This window comes from Diabrotica virgifera, chromosome 8 (assembly GCF_917563875.1).
Source record: "Diabrotica virgifera virgifera chromosome 8, PGI_DIABVI_V3a".
In the NCBI taxonomy this organism is placed as follows: domain Eukaryota; kingdom Metazoa; phylum Arthropoda; class Insecta; order Coleoptera; family Chrysomelidae; genus Diabrotica; species Diabrotica virgifera.
In genome coordinates, this window is record NC_065450.1 from 227,799,487 (window position 1) to 227,815,767 (window position 16,281).

Below are 16,281 nucleotides of genomic sequence, written 5' to 3' on the forward strand. Positions count from 1 at the left end.
TGAATCAAAACGAAACCGTAGATTTTCTTATTTTACTAATGCCATACTCTGTATTATACACAGACTCGTTTCATACAGGTTCTCTGAACTGTAAATTGGAATATTTTCCTAACGGTGCCTTTTGGTATTGTCATACCTGGGTTACACAGAGAACTTGAATCGAGTTGAAATTCATTTCATTTGTAAATATATGGATATAATAAGAGGTCCCTTCGACTTAGTCTGTCGAAATCCTCCACAAGGCGTCCAAGGAAAGACAGAATTTTGATGCATTTCGGTGGTACTTGGATGTATTTTGATATGGGGGTCTGGATAGCGTCTTCATTGGTTTTCTCTTCGGTGTTAATATTAGTTTTTCGGTGAGGGTATTAGTGAGGATATTAGTATAGGAGTCTCTACGATCCACAGAAGTAATGAAACTCAAACAAATATATCAACGTTTATTTAAAGTTCCTTTAGTGAGAAACAAAAAAATATATTAAACTAAACTAGAAGCTCCAAGGCCATCCCCGTCTATCTTCCCACACAAACTGGGGGAATTCCCCTTGGAGCTTCCATATACTTTAGTGGAATAACCTGAATCATTATTTGTGTCCCTGTCGACATTATCAGGGACATTCGTACCGGCATAGTTCATTTCTAACCTGGGGGGCTTCGCGGGGTCATTTTCGTACACTTTAGCACTGTTCAAAACGCGTCTTTCTGCTACAGCATTGTCGTAATACTGAATCTTGTATGGCTCGACGAATCCTAGGTCGGTCTGGTACATTTGGGGTCTTTTCACAGGAAGCTGTGGGGGGTAAACCCCGTAACTATCACTATATTGTTTTGTACCTTCTCGAATTTCAACTATGGGTTCGATATAGCGCGGGTTCTGGTTCACCATGACACTATTCACTATCGTGGGACTGTACACGCCTGTCCTGCTTCGCGGAGGGGCATCACCGGGGAAGTCCAGAGAGGACGGACCTACAACGGAGGGTTCGGCTGGTGGTTTTTTGCGTACTGGAAGCTCTTCTTCGTCGCTGCTTTCGCTGTCGTTGCCGTTGTTTGTTTGACAGTTCAGTTGTTGGATTCTGGCTACTAGTTCTTTGACTGAAGGTCGGGCGTTGTCTGGATTATCTTCGTCGGGGGGATCTAATTCATCCATACTCCTGCAAATATTACAAAATAAAATATTAATGTTTACATTAGTACAAAGAGAATTAGATATTTTATAATAAATATCAGGTGTCGTCTAAAGTGCCCTCAAAGAAAATGGGCAGATGAATGTCAAGCTAGTAGGTTGCTCCTATAAAATTTAGATTCACTAGTCTGTGAATAATGTAAATAATAATAATAAACATAATAAATAATAATAAACATAACTGCATGGTTGTGTATACGGCTTTTCATCGATTGTCATTTGTTTCGAGCTTCTGACATGTGTCACATAATATTAATATATCTACGTCATACGTCTTTGGTTTGTATCATTGGTATATGCCAATATAGTGGAGTCAATGAAGGTGGATATGAGTTATTACCTCAGATTTCGTTGAACCTCCATCGATTTTTATAAAAATTGGTGAGTGATTAAAGGATACCTCAAGGAACAAAGGTGACATAGTGCCAACTTGCGCTTTTGCATTTTAGGGATGTAATACACCCCTACTTTTTAAATTGTAAAAAATGCAGATTTCCGCATTATGGCGCAAGTAATCTCGTTTAATTAAGAAAAATAAATATTTTTTTATATATATGTGCATGAATTACATTTTTTTTAATTTTTCAAACCTTACAGCAACCAAAAATCCGAAAATTAACAAGTCGAAAATCACGAAAACCTTATTCTTCTATATTTCTGAAAGTGTAGTCACTGAATGTTTTCACCCACGATTTCTTTGAACCTTCATCGATTATCATGAAATTTGTTGATTAGTTAGAACAGAGGTTCTTAATCTTTTTGAGTCAGGTACCACCAAATACTTTTTATTATTTTTGGTACCACCTAACTAAAATACCTGTCTAGCTAGGTGATCTAATTAACTATAATTGTGCCAATGGTGGTGCTGATTTTGGCTGTTTTGAGTTTTGCGTACCACCTCAAATAATGAAATGTACCACCAGTGGTACATGTACCAGAGATTGAGAACCGCTGAGTTAGAGGATACTTCAAAAAACAAAAGTGATATGGCACCAAGTTGCGCTTTCTGCATTTTAGGGGTGAAATCCACCTTTTTTTTTAATGATAAAAATGCAGATTTCAGCATTCTGGCTCAAGCAATCTTGTTTAATTAAGTAAAATAAATATTTTTTTACATTTATGTGCATGATTTATAATTTTTATTAATTTTTTAAACCTTATAGCAACCAAAAATCAGAAAATTAACAAATCGACAATCACGAAAAAAATTAATCTTTTATATTTCCAAAAAGGCAGTCACTGAAGGTTTTCACCCCTGATTTCGTTGAACCTCCATCAATTTTCATGAAAATTGGTAAGTAGTTAGAGGATACCTCAACAAACAAAAATTATGTGGTACCAACTTGCGCTTTTATCCTGGGGGTGGATGTTACCCCTTCTCATTGGTGAATACTATTTTATTAAAAATAATCCCATAATTAGATAGAGGAGTACATTCTAAGCAAACTTTCTTTTATCAAGTTTATAAATTTTTTATTTAAATAATATTTCATAATTTAATAAAATATTATTGGTACAGTAAAACCTGACAATAACGGCCACTAAAAATAGAAAACAATTGGCCGTTATAGAAATGTGGCCGCTAATGCTAGGTTTCCTTTTCCACAAATACATAAAATATAATTGAAAATTTATTTATTTTAGTAATTAAAGCAAATCTAATTAAATATAATTCTACAAACAAACGGAACATACTAAAACTAAATTCAATTTACTACAATATAAAACAATATCTATACGAAAAAACAACTACAAGAAAAACAGAATTTTTGTTTGTTTTACATTTTTTTAGATAAACGAAACATACTAAAACTAATTTAATATAGGTAATACATAATATAAAACAACATACTATAGCTACTACGAAAAATACGCTTATCACTAAAGTATCGTCGTGCTTCCATGCTATATCCAACAAAACCAACTTGGTAGGGCCTTTAATTAGATATCGCAAATCACTTTGGCTGATTTTGTCTGCATATATATTATGTTTGAGGAATCCCTTTTTTTGTGAGACTGGATGTAGGACATTTCTCAAGTATGAATTCACATTCATGGTATATCGTTGCTATACAGGGATAATAATCTGTGCAATGTTATGGTACAGGCTACGTTAAATATGAAGTAAATGTGGAAGATATACACTGGTTATTCATTTCAATTTAATTTGATTGTTTTTTAATCGTTTACAATATTTAAAATAATTAATAATTAAATAAAGTTAGGGATTTCAAAAATAAATTCAGTTCTCACTGGCAGGGTGGGAAATAATAAAGTGCCATACAATAGCATTTCATTACAATGCTCATTATAGGCATTACAGGCTGCTCCGTTTGAGAAAACTCATACTCTCAAACTTTGAGAAAACACTCATTCAGTTTCGACCAACCCTGTATTAGCTAAAATTAAACGTTTTGCTAGATTAATAATTTTTAACAATAATAGATTATATTAAAAATCACTTGAACATAAATTGATTTTCTGATGTCAAATCACTACAATTATACAGGGGGTGAATATTGCTATGAAATTTGAAAATAAAAACGTAATTATCTTTTAAACTACTTCGTATAACATCACAAAACCTGATATTTTAAGAAATAAAACATAGAGGAGAATCCAAAAATGTAAAAATATACAGGGTGTTCCATTAAACAAAAGATAATTTTGTTTCACCCTGTCAATATGGGTGGCCCTGTATATTTGGAAATGTATTTAAATTCTGATATTATCTATGCCCCAATCTCACCTAAATAAACTTTTTTCGTATCTCCTACAACAAACGACTAATTGGACTTCCCACAACCTGTATACATACAAAATCTCCGCTATAAAATTTTTTCAAAGAAAATGTTATTGGTTTTTTTTAAATAACTCCGTTAAATTTTGAAATATGAGATTTATCCAAAAACCATTACAAAGCTAAGTAAAAGTTCTATAACACTGTATTAAACATAATTTTCTAAATCCTTTATTTTTTTTTAAATACAAGGTGAAAGGGCCCCGGTTACATGGTTCTCGCAGTAAAATTTAGGTTTTAAATGTTTTTATCTCGGTTATTTTTTGTTGTAAAAAAATATTAAAAAAAGAAAAAGCTTAAATAAAGTTAAAACTAAAATTTTATTCTCTACCATTTTTTAAGTATATCGAGAATTTTTGGAGTTATTATCAAAAAAAACTGAAATTCACGAAAATTTGAAAAATTCTAATTTTTTTTAATCGTATTTTTTTTTAAAAAATATGCGTTCTAACCCGGTCAAAATTGTTGAAGTTATTACTCATGTTAAAATAAATAAAGTTTTAAATGGGTTACTATAAATTTTAATTTTTGTGGAAATGACGTATGTTTCATTTTTTATTCTTCCCTAAAAAATCTGAAAGGGTCCTCTTATTTCGATCATAACTTGCTTAATTTTGATGCTATCGACTACTTATATAGCTTTTTGATAGTTACCTTTAAGTAGTTTATTAAAATGTTTAATATCTATATTTAACAAAGTGCATCGTTTTCCTGTTATTTAAGCTTGAATACTAAGATTTGAGTACTCGCGGAAAAAAAATATACATTCAATTGCATATAACTCACTTTGTATATGTAATAAAGGATTTTTCGAATAAGGAGCTTATTTATTTTTATATTATCTTCGATTTTGGTAATAACAACTTTTTTGAAGAAACTTATGGTTTTTGAGTTATTTATGAAAAACTGCTTTAGAACATGGATTTTTTTCAGGAAAAATCAAAACTTTTGATCTTTAATAACTCAAAAACTATTGATTTATTGAAATAACTTTATATAACAAATTTTACTTATAATTTGTCCCTCTATCGATTAGTGGTATTATTTTTAATAAAATAATTGCCACCCCCGAGAAGGGGTGGCATCCCCCCCCCCAGGGTAAAAGCGCAAGTTGGCACCATGTCACCTTTGTTTCTTGAGGTATCCTCTACATACTTACCAATTTTCATGAAAATCGATAGAGGTTCAACGAAATCGGAGGTGAAAACCTTCATTGACTCCACTAATAACGTATGACGTAGATATATTAATATTATGTGACACATGACAGAAGCTCGAAATAAATTACTGTGAATTAAAAGCCCTTTTAACCAACGATATACGAAAAGAAAACATTCTCATTCAAGCAAGTTCTGTCTGAAGAGCTAAAAACAGCGAAACACTTGCCACAGAATAGCGGGTTAGAAGAGTGCGCCAGTCAATGGGAGCAAGAATAGGATACTACCTCCGAATTCTATCCTACTGCATGGATTTTAATGAAATTTTGGGCCTAGCCTCTACTTATCTCCTTATTCAAAGTCTATCCTATGCCGGTGTGCGCTTTTATCTTGGTATTGGTTCCCACCCCTTCTCGGGGGTGGAAAATTTCTTGGTTAAAATAACCACGGATGTGGCTGGAGCACCTAATTCTGAGCAAAATGTGTTCTATATATTTTTTTTGAAAACTCAATACTTTTTGAGTTGTTCGTGCTTAAAAATATGCATCTAACTAAACAAACTATTTAAAACATTTTTGTAGGTTATAAAAAAACAAAGAGATTAGTTCCTTCATAAATCTTCTAGTTATAATACAAAAAGAGATATGGTAGGTAAAAAAAGTTTGTTTTTTTGGTGCATGCTCAAATCGGTGTATTCAACTTGAAATAACAAACAAACGGTCGATTTTAGGTGTATAATGCTACCAATACCTTTTGTAGTGCTTGAAAATACCTTTAAGATGAGGAATAAGGTCGATTACATTCAGACTAAGCGAGATACCTATTATGCTGCAAAAAAAATTTATGACTAATGTATTTTAAGAAAAAATGGGAAGGATATTTCATTAATGAGTTTTAATGCATCATTTTACTTCTACAATTACCAATATTTATAGAGCGCATTTTTAAATTTTCTTAAAACTCTTCCCTTTTTTACATGAAACTTGAAAATGATAGGAGATACAATAATGAAAAACAAAAACAAAATGTTTATCTAACAAAACCCTACATTTTTATATATATTTTTTTCGTATCTCTTATCATTTTTGAGTTACATGGAGAACAAGGAATATTCTTAAGAAAATTTAAAAATGCGCTCTTTAATTTGATCTTATGTTTTTCAAAAATCATTCATTTTAAACCCGTCCAACTTTTTGAACATAGAAATAACACCATAATAAAAAGTATTGTAGAAGGAAAACGATGCATTTAAATTCTGATGGATGAGGGGTTAAATATATTTCTCATTTCTTCTTAAAATACAATAGTCATCAATAGTTTTTGCAGCATATCTCGCTTAGTTTAAATGTAATTGACATTTAATATTGCTCATTTTAAAGGCCTTTTCAAGTACTACAAAAGGTATTGGTAGCAGTATACACCTAAAATCGACCGTTTCTCTTTTATTTCAAGTTGAATACACCGATTTGAGCATGCACCAAAAAACAAACTCTTCTCACCTACCATATCTCTTTTTTGTGTTATAACTAGAAGATTTATGAAGGAACGAATCTCTTTATTTTTTAATAAGCTAAAAAATATTTTATACAGTTTTTTTCGTTAGATGCATAGTTTTTAAGGTATTCGTAAAAAACCGTCCGAAAAAGTGTCATTTTTCAATGAAAACGGCCAATTTTCAACCACGAATAACTCAAAAAGTATTGAGTTTTCGAAAAAAAATTATAGAACAGTTTTTGCTTAGAATTGGGTTCTCTAGCTACACCCGGCACATCGGCATAGGATAGACTTTGTTTCTTGAGCTATTCCCTACTTACCATGAAAATATCAATTTAATTGATGTAGTAGGATGGAATTCGGAGCCAAATAACCTCATTGACTGTCCTATAGGTGGTAATATTCCTTTCCGTATATTAGTTACACAAAGAATTTACACGAGTTATAACAATTTCCCGCTGTTAAGACGTGTGCCTTGTTTCCAGTCTTTTCGGAACTTATCATCTCAGTCTGGAATTATTTATTTTTGATGCTTGATGCTTTGAAATTATGAAACATAGAGGCCCTTTCTATTAGAGGCCATACTTTCGGCGATAAAAAAGAGGCCAGTAAAACCGCGAAGAAGCTTATGCAATGCTTGTAACACTCTTAAGAAATAGACTAAGAAACAATGAATTTCATAGACGGATCGGTCTGGAAGATATTATCGAACGTATTACAAGGAAAAAATTGAGATGGGTTGGACATGTTTCAAGAATGAATTACGATAAGTTTCTGATTAGGGCTAAATCTGTCGTCGATACCAGATTCCTTAAATACTTATTTTAATAAAAAAAAAACTGAAAAAACTACCGCGCTGAGCAGATGGGACGTGAATTATAAATTGTAAAATTCCCTCATCATCCTTAGTCTCAGCATCCGTTATGGCTTGCAAATTGTAGAAACCTCGGAGGTGTTACCAGGGAAGGTTCCCATTGTTTTCAGTCTGGTAGGATATAGAGTAACATTTTTGTATGTTGTTTTATGTGCTATTAGATTGAAAACTTAGTTTTTTTTGTTAGCAGTTGCCGCTAGGGCATCCCTGCCATTTCGTTCGTTGCAATCCGTGACTGCACGCCGGGGTTTGTCAGAGAGAGCAGCATATGTGCCTCCTGATGAGAGACTAATAAGTTTCGAAACCGGTATAGGTGCTTGCTGCACTCTCTGATTTAACTGGAATAATTATGCGGCTGTAGTTTCGTGTTGTCCTGTACAAAGATTGCAATGGGCCGGACATGTGATAAGAATGGGAGAGGATAGGCTACCAAAACGAGCACTGAATGCGAGAATGCAAGGAAAGAGACCGGTTGGGAAGCCACGAAAGCGCTGGGAAGACACAGTAAACAGCGACGCACAATCCTTTTTAGGAGTCCGAGTATGGAGAAGAGCAGCCACAGACAGGCAAGGGTGGAGGCAAAAAATAAAGGAGGCCAAGGCTCAATTTGGGCTGTAGTGTCGTAGAAGAAGAAGAAGGTTCGTGTTGCAACGAAATTGAAAATGGCTATTCATTTTTGATTATTTTAATCAGTTTGTGATGATGTACATTGTAAAATGATTTTTTGAAATCAATAAAGCATGTTTAGAAGAGTACTGTTAAATTAAAGTCATAATCTTATTCTTCTTGTTTTGGCATCATAACCGTGGATGGGGCTTTGCCTGTCTGGCTATGTCCTTCCATTCGGATTTCTCTTGTGTACTTTTTCTCCATTGTCTTATGTTCATGGTTTTCATGTCGTCTTCCACGTCATCCAACCATCTCGTCCTGGGCCTTCCTTTTTTCGGCTTCCTAGCGGCTTCCACTGTAATATCCTCTTTGTCGTTTTGTATCTTCTTGTTGCTGAACATGTCCCAGCCATGACAGTCTTTGACTTTTCACAAATCTTACAACATCATACCCTTCATTCAGTTCATTAACTTCGTCGTTTCTCCTGACTCTCAGTATCTTTCCCTCGAATGTCCAGAGTTGGGCTTTGTAATATAGTGGTAACTAGTGGGCTGGTAACCCTTGTAGGTTAAGGCAGTCGTTGGGCAGACAATATATTCTATGTCACCTGTCAGCCCTGTCATATAGAATTAGGGAATCCAACGATCTGTCAAACTATTCCAATATGTCTGGCGGCTGGCATGCTGGCATTGAAGGCATATGATAGTATAGTGTTATTTTAGTATTTTAAAGTAATTTTCGTATTTTATGTCCGTGTAAGTATTGCTAAATACTTCTGTGACATAGTAAAAAATATTGCTTACGTCAATAAACTTTAATAAGTAGTTAAAAAGTTTTAAATAAGTAATTTGGAAGATTGAAGAAAGCTAGGTTAACAAATTTTATGTTTTATAAGTTCAATAAAAAATAATATTGAGCATCCCTAAAATAGATTTTTGAAATGAAAACTTCTTTAGGGACGCTGTGCGATTTTTGGGTAGGGGAAAAATCATTGAATTCGCGACCGTCATTGCGACCGTCATCGCGACCGTCATCGCTTATGCTATATATTATTTGTATGTATATATAAATTGTATAGAAGTATTTAAATTTAAAATAAATGTAAAACCTATTTTAGGATGGGAAAAAATATTTATTTCGCGACCGTCATCTCTTCGACCAAATAAATTTTGTACGTATCTACATTATGTGTATCTATACATAAATTGTATAGAAGTATTTAAATTTAAAATAAATGTAAAACCTATTTTTCGATAGGGAAAAAGGATTTATTTCGCGACCGTCATCGCGACCGTCATGTCTTCGGCTAAATAAATTTTGTACGTATATGTATTGAAGTGAAAACTTCTTTAGGGACGTTGTGCACTTTTTGAATGGGAAAAAGTATTAAATTGGCGACCGTCATCGCTTCGAAGAAATAAATTTTTGAAGTGAAACCTTCTTGAGGGTCGTTGTGCACTTTTTGGTTGGGGAAAAAGTATTAAATTAGCGACCTTCATCGTTTCGACGAAATAAATTTTTGAAGTGAAAATTTCTTAGGGACGTTGTGCACTTTTTAGATAGGGAAAAATATTTAATTAGCGAACGTCATCGCTTCGGCAAAATAAATTTTTAAACTGAAAACTTCTTTTGGGGACGTTGTGCACTTTTTAGATGGGGAAGAAGTATTGAATTAGCGACCGTCATCGCCTCGGCGAAATACATTTTTGAAGTGAAAACTTCTTTAGGGATGTTGTGCACTTTTTGGATGGGGAAAAATTATTAAATTTGGATGGGGAGAAAGTAATAAATAAGCGACCGTCATCGCTTCGACGAAAAAAACATTTGAAGTAAAAACTTCTTTGGGACGTTGTGCTTTTTTTGGATGGAAAAAAGTATTAAATTATCGAGCGTCATCGCTTCGATGAAATAAATTCGTGAAGTGAAAACTTCTTGAGGGACGTTGTGCACTTTTGGATGGGGGAATAGTATTGAATTATGGACCGTCATCGCTTCGACGAAATAAATATTTGAAGTGAAACTTCTTTAGGGACATTGTACACTTTTTCGATAGAAAAAGCATTAAATTAGCGACCGTCATCGCTTCGATGAAATCAATTTTTGAAGTTGAAACTTCTTGAGGGACGTTGTGCACTTTTTGGATGGGGAAAAATATAAATTAGCGACCGTCATCGCTTCGACGAAATACATTTTTGAAGTGAAAACTTCTTTAGGAACGTTGTGCACTTTTTGGATGGGGGAAAAGTATTGAATTAGGGACCGTCATCGCTTCGACGAAATAAATATTTGAAGTGAAACTTATTTATGGACGTTGTGCACTTTTTCGATGTAAAAAAGTATTAAATTAGCGACCGTCATCGCTTCGATGAAATCAATTTTTTAAGTGAAAACTTTTATAGGGACGTTGTGCACTTTTTGTATGGAGGAAAAGTATTGAATTAGAGCCGTAATCGCTTCGACGAAATAAATATTTTAAGTGAAACTTATTTAGAGACGTTGTGCACTTTTTAGATGTAAAAAAGTATTAAATTAGCGACCATCATCGCTTCGACGAAATAAATATTTGAAGTGAAAACTTCTTGAGGGACGTTGTGCACTTTTTGGATGGGAAAAAAGTAGTAAATTAGCGACCGTTATCGCTTCGACGAAATACATTTTTGAATTGAAAATTTCTTTAGGGACGTTGTGCACTTCTTGGATGTGGAACAAGTATTGAATTTGCGACCGTCATCACTTCGCTGAAATAAATTTTGTACATATATAAATTTTGTGTATGTATACATAAATAGCATAGGGCGTACGCATCGCGTATATCGTATATGATATAGGCATAGCACTTCTTTTAGGATGGGGTAAAAGCATTGAGCTCGTAATTTATATACTATAAGAAGTTTTCACTTCTGTCGGCACTCCCACGAGTGCCTTTAATTTTTTTTATTATTTTAGGTACCTAGTAATACCACATTGTATCTTAAATTTGAAATTTTAATTTAAATAAAGTATCTAATAAAATCGCTTGTGTGCAGTGTTGCCAGAGAAATTTTTGTAAATGCACCGGAATGACTGGAATAGTGACACAAAGTACTAAACCAACACATTTTGTACAAAAACTTAAAAAAACGTCGTTTAATATTATTTGAAGCAAATTTCTTATGTCACAAAATTTTAGGTTTTTACTTTAGGAGACTTTAGTATCAAAAGTTTGGTTGTTAATTGTATCAAACTGGTACAATTGTAACAACTCTGACAACGCTTAATTGCCTGCCATACATCCTGTCATTAAAAATCACGTGGTTTGGATTGCCTAATTAAGGGTTAACTTAACCTCATTGTACAATCATGTAAGGAAAACGTTTATAGAATAAACTATTTTACACAGGTAAGTCTCAATATATTACAGGCTTCATCTTTTTTCGACGTTACCCAGGTTTCACAACCATAGGTTACTACGGATCTAACCAAGGTTCTGTAGATTTTGGTTCTTTTGTCTAATAATTTCGATGTCATCAATCTTTTATTAGCATAGTATGTACGATTTCCACTGGAAATACATGCATACATTTCGCTACTTACGGAATTCTTCTGATTGATTTCTGTGCCCAGATATGAGGGCATTCACACGTTCAATAGTATAGTTGTCTATTGCTATATTATTCCTAATCTAAGATAATTGTGGGGGCCTCTAAAAATCTACCCGATCTTAACAAACCCCCGAGATTCGAAATTAAATAAAAGACTTTGTACTTCTATTTTATATAACCAGCTTCAATTAAAGAGTTAACACCTTGCAAAATTATTAAATGGCGAAAAATAAACAGTGTTTCTTTAAAATGGATAATTATAACAAACCGCGTATAATTAAAATCTTTATAAATATAATGTTTTACTGTAAACCGGAATGGTCAAACGTGCATTACAGTATCTCTTGTGAAAATATTACCATTACACGGTATCTTCAAAGGTTCCTTTTTACCGGCGACGCGAGAACCAGACACATCCAACCGATATCTCACTCAGTATATTCAGTAATATTCTGAATACAAAACTATTTCGCTATCTGGCCGAAATTATCTTTTCCTGCACCAAGGTTAAATTCTTCCCAGCGATTCGAAGGTTTCCGCCGATTCAACGAAACAATGAACTGATATGTATCTGACGTAATTATTATCAAAACAAACAAATAAGTGGAAGAAGGTTGCTGTGCCCATATTAAAAAAATGTTCACTACCCAGCGCTTTTAATGCTTCTCAATAAACTAAAGGTTTTGCATACAGGGTGCACACAAAACAAGCAACAATTAATATGATATTTAAAATGGCTCGAACAATAATCAAAAACATACCTCGTAGCTTGCAACTGAGGCTTTTCAGCCTCGTACAACATCTCCAAACTCTTAGATCTAGGCAAGGAAACCTCTTTTTCTCTACTACTAGACGCCAGCACCCTCTCGGATCTTCTGCCTTGCTGTCCTCGCTTGAGTTTCTGCTCCAAGCCGATGACCCTCTGTCGAAGCCTGAAGTGCGCCCTCTGCAGTTCCTTCTTGTCCCTCTCGATGCGTGCTTCAAGGTGCTTGAATAACGGTGCGCAATAACAAGTGTAGCCTACACCTATGGGACCTTTGCAAATGTTACCTACAAAATATATTTAATATTTTAGTTTTAACTCCAACAATTAATTGAGAAAAAATGGCAAAAAATAGACCAGTACACATGGCATTCGTCGATTTAAAAAAGGCATATGACACGGTTCCCAGAAAACAACTAAGGAACACGATTAAGGAAATCGGAATGACTCAGAGGTTAATGGAAGCCGTAAAAAACCTTTAGAACAAAAACAGGGTAAGAGTTATAACCGACAATAAATACTCGAATTTAAATAAATTTAAATAAACGAATTTAAAACCACAAAAGGCTTATTGCAGGAATGCTCTACATCTCCGACACTGTTAAAGATATTTCCAGAACAAATATTAAAACCATGGGAAAGGATAGGTGAAGCGATAGGAATAGCAATCCGGGTCAACTTCTTGTACACATTGAGTTTTGCAGATGACCAAGTGGTAACGGCCCAAGATGAAGAAGATCTGTCCTATATGCTCCTAAAATTAGACGAGGAATACATAAAAAATGGACTGGAAATAAATCTAGAAAAGACCGAATACTTAACATCAGAACAAGAACCAGTGATAAACTTGTAAATGGACGATGATTGGGAAATTAACGGCACACAGGATATTTTAATAACCGATCATTTATACCTGGTAGAAAAGTTTCGAGACCTCAAATTTCTATTCCTTAAACTGGGATATTCCTATAACCCTTATCCTAATAAGCGGGTTCGACTGTACTTAGGATTCATACTCTCTAATAATTGAACCACCGAGCAAGAGATAACCAGCAGATTAGCACAAACAAGAACATGTATTAAACAAATGAACGGGGTACTGTGGGATAGATAGATTACCAGAAATACAAAGAAGAGAATATACAGGGTGTTAGTAAGTATGAAAAACTTTAAGAGCTAATTCTACATGAAAAAATAATGCCGGTTTGCTCTTATATATCCGCATCTTATCTTATATATCCGCTGATATATCCGCAAATCCTTCGTTTCCGAGATACGGGGTGTTGAAATTTTTATTTCAAACTGCCAATTTATTTATTGCTCGGTTAAGCTATGAAAATGAAATTGGTGAGTTTTAGGAGGTAGTTATTGCGCATTTTTTGACATACAATTAAGAATTTTGTATTCATCATTGGCGCGGCTACGGGTAATGGTCTGAATTTTTTTAAGAAAAAATAGTACGCCTCTGAGATATGTCAAACTAAAAATCATTTTTGAATTCCTCGCTCAATTTACGACAAAAAATATTTCTTGCCTTTTTTCATACGAGCCGCCGTTTCTATACAAAAAAAAAACATCTTAACGCTTACAAAGTATTTGAGATAGTTTTCATGTGCATAGAAACTTAGTTCAAATACTTTGTAAACGTTAAGATGTTTTATTTTTTTGCATAAAAACTGCGTACTATTTTTCTCTTAAAAAAAATTCAGACCATTACCCGTACCCGCGCCAATGATGAATATAAAATTCTTCTGTAACCTCTAAAGGAGGTAATTTTTAACATTTGTTGTAGCTCTGCATCTAGTTAAAATCTTATTAGTAATATTTTCTGTTATTGTTCCAGTTTAGTATTATTATATTGGATATTTCTTGACTATTTCACTCATCTTAAAATTTTCACATAATCTGATCAATCACAAACCAAAGACAGCTTGTGTTATCGCGAAAACACCAACTATCTTTCAATTCTGATTGGTCTATCAGCTTCGTGTTTTCAACGACATAACCATGGATACCGATCGCAAAGCAAAGTTTGACGTTTGCCAAAAAAATTATTGTAGCTGTATACGTCAAAATGAGTCGTTTCGGTGGTACTTCAAACGAAGTTATAAACCAAAACATTGAAGAAAATATACCGAGTAACACAAGAAAATCTAAATCTTATATATGGAGACAATTTATGATGTTCTGTGTGGATCGCAACTACAAATTAGATGCAGAAAATAACAACGAAAGACTAGCATTCATTCTAAAAGACTGGGCCTTCAACATGCGAAAAATTGATGGTAGTGATTACAAGGAGAGTGTTATTAAAACCATATGGAACACTACGGCAAAATTTTGGGTTACCTAGATCAAATGTATTATTATTAAATTCCTTCCTCTCATTCTACTGAATTTTTGACCTATCACTTTGTTCGTGAAATAGTCTAATAAAATACCACTCGTAATTTAATTTATCTTATAAGTCTGTCTTTTATTTCTAAACTCAACTGAGTTGCTTAAAGAAAACACCACTCGTCCTACGGACTCGTGGTGTTTTCAAGCAACTCAGTTTCGTTTAGAAGTAAATCGACAGACTTATCGCGAAAATTGAATCACTAGTGGTATTACTATTGATAATGTATTAAAAAATAAAAAATACGCGTCAAGATGTTTTATTTTTCTGCATAAAAACGGTGCACCATATGAAAAAAGGCAAGAATGGTCTTTTATCATAAACTAGATGTGGAATTTAAAAATAAGTTTTAATTCGAAATATCTCAGTAGCGTACTATTTTTTTCTTTAAAAAAATTCAGACCATTGCCCGTAGGCGCGCCAATGATGAATACAAAATTCTTAATTGTATGTCAAAAAATGCACAATAACTACCTCTTAAAATCCACCAAATTCCTTTTGCATATCTCAACCGGTTTTAGAGCAATAAATAAATTTGCAGTTTGAAATAAAAATTTCAACACCCCGTATCTCGGAAACGAAGCATTTGCGGACATACGTTTATAGAGCAAACTCTCATTATTTTTTCATGCAAAATTACTCCTTAAAGTTTGTCATACTTATTTACTAACACCCTTGTAACAGCAAGAAAGGGAAGCTGATTCTAGAACAGGCCTGGACCCTCCATGGGTTGTACAGCCAAGGATGATGACTATATGAATTAGAACAGTGATACTCAACTTGCGGCCCACGGGCCGCGTGCGGCTCTCTAGCGTTTTGTATGCGGCCCGAAGGCTAACTAAAGGGCACTGTGATCAAATTATTTGTCAAATTTCATGTGTTTTTTCAAATTATTTGATAGTGTGCCGATGTGTTTGGTAGTGAGGCAGACAATTTAATGACATTAATTTTAAATTATATTGAAATTTTTAAGAACTCTGATTAAAAAGCAAGGTATTATTAACTTTGAATAATAAATTATTAAAGTTAATGAACAAATACTCATTTTAAAAATAATCAATAGATACTTATTTACTACATTGCAACAACCCATTTAGTAATCACAAGAAAAATTCAGGGCCGGATTAACAAAACAAAATTTAAAATAATTGTGACCTTGAAACAACACCCTGTATATTAAAATTTTCAAAATTCGTCTGCACGTTTGAAAAGAGCACAAGAACTAAGTTTAATTGCTCGCTTAAATTTTTTGCGCAGACAATTTAATGACATTAATTTTGATATTATATCGAAATTTTTGTTTTGAAAGTTCGAGTTCTTAAAAATTTCGATAAAATTGCAAAATTAAAGTCATTGAATTGTCTGCGCAAAAAATGAAAGCTCCATTAAAGCTCTTTTCAAATGTGCAAACGGGTTTTG

The 16,281-nt window shown here is 33.5% G+C and overlaps 1 protein-coding gene across 1 annotated transcript in view; it reads right to left on the minus strand.

The window, feature by feature from the left end:
- Positions 1-427: 427 nt before the first annotated feature.
- The window catches only part of LOC114331814 (espin), a 142,324-nt gene continuing 126,470 nt past the window's right edge, over positions 428-16,281 (minus strand). The window contains exons 6-7 of the mRNA XM_050659735.1: positions 12,463-12,751; positions 428-1,154 (exon numbers count right to left, since the gene is read on the minus strand). Of these exons, the coding sequence (XP_050515692.1) occupies positions 479-1,154; positions 12,463-12,751 (965 nt within the window). The 3' untranslated portion in view covers positions 428-478. The remainder of the gene's footprint in view (positions 1,155-12,462; positions 12,752-16,281) is intronic.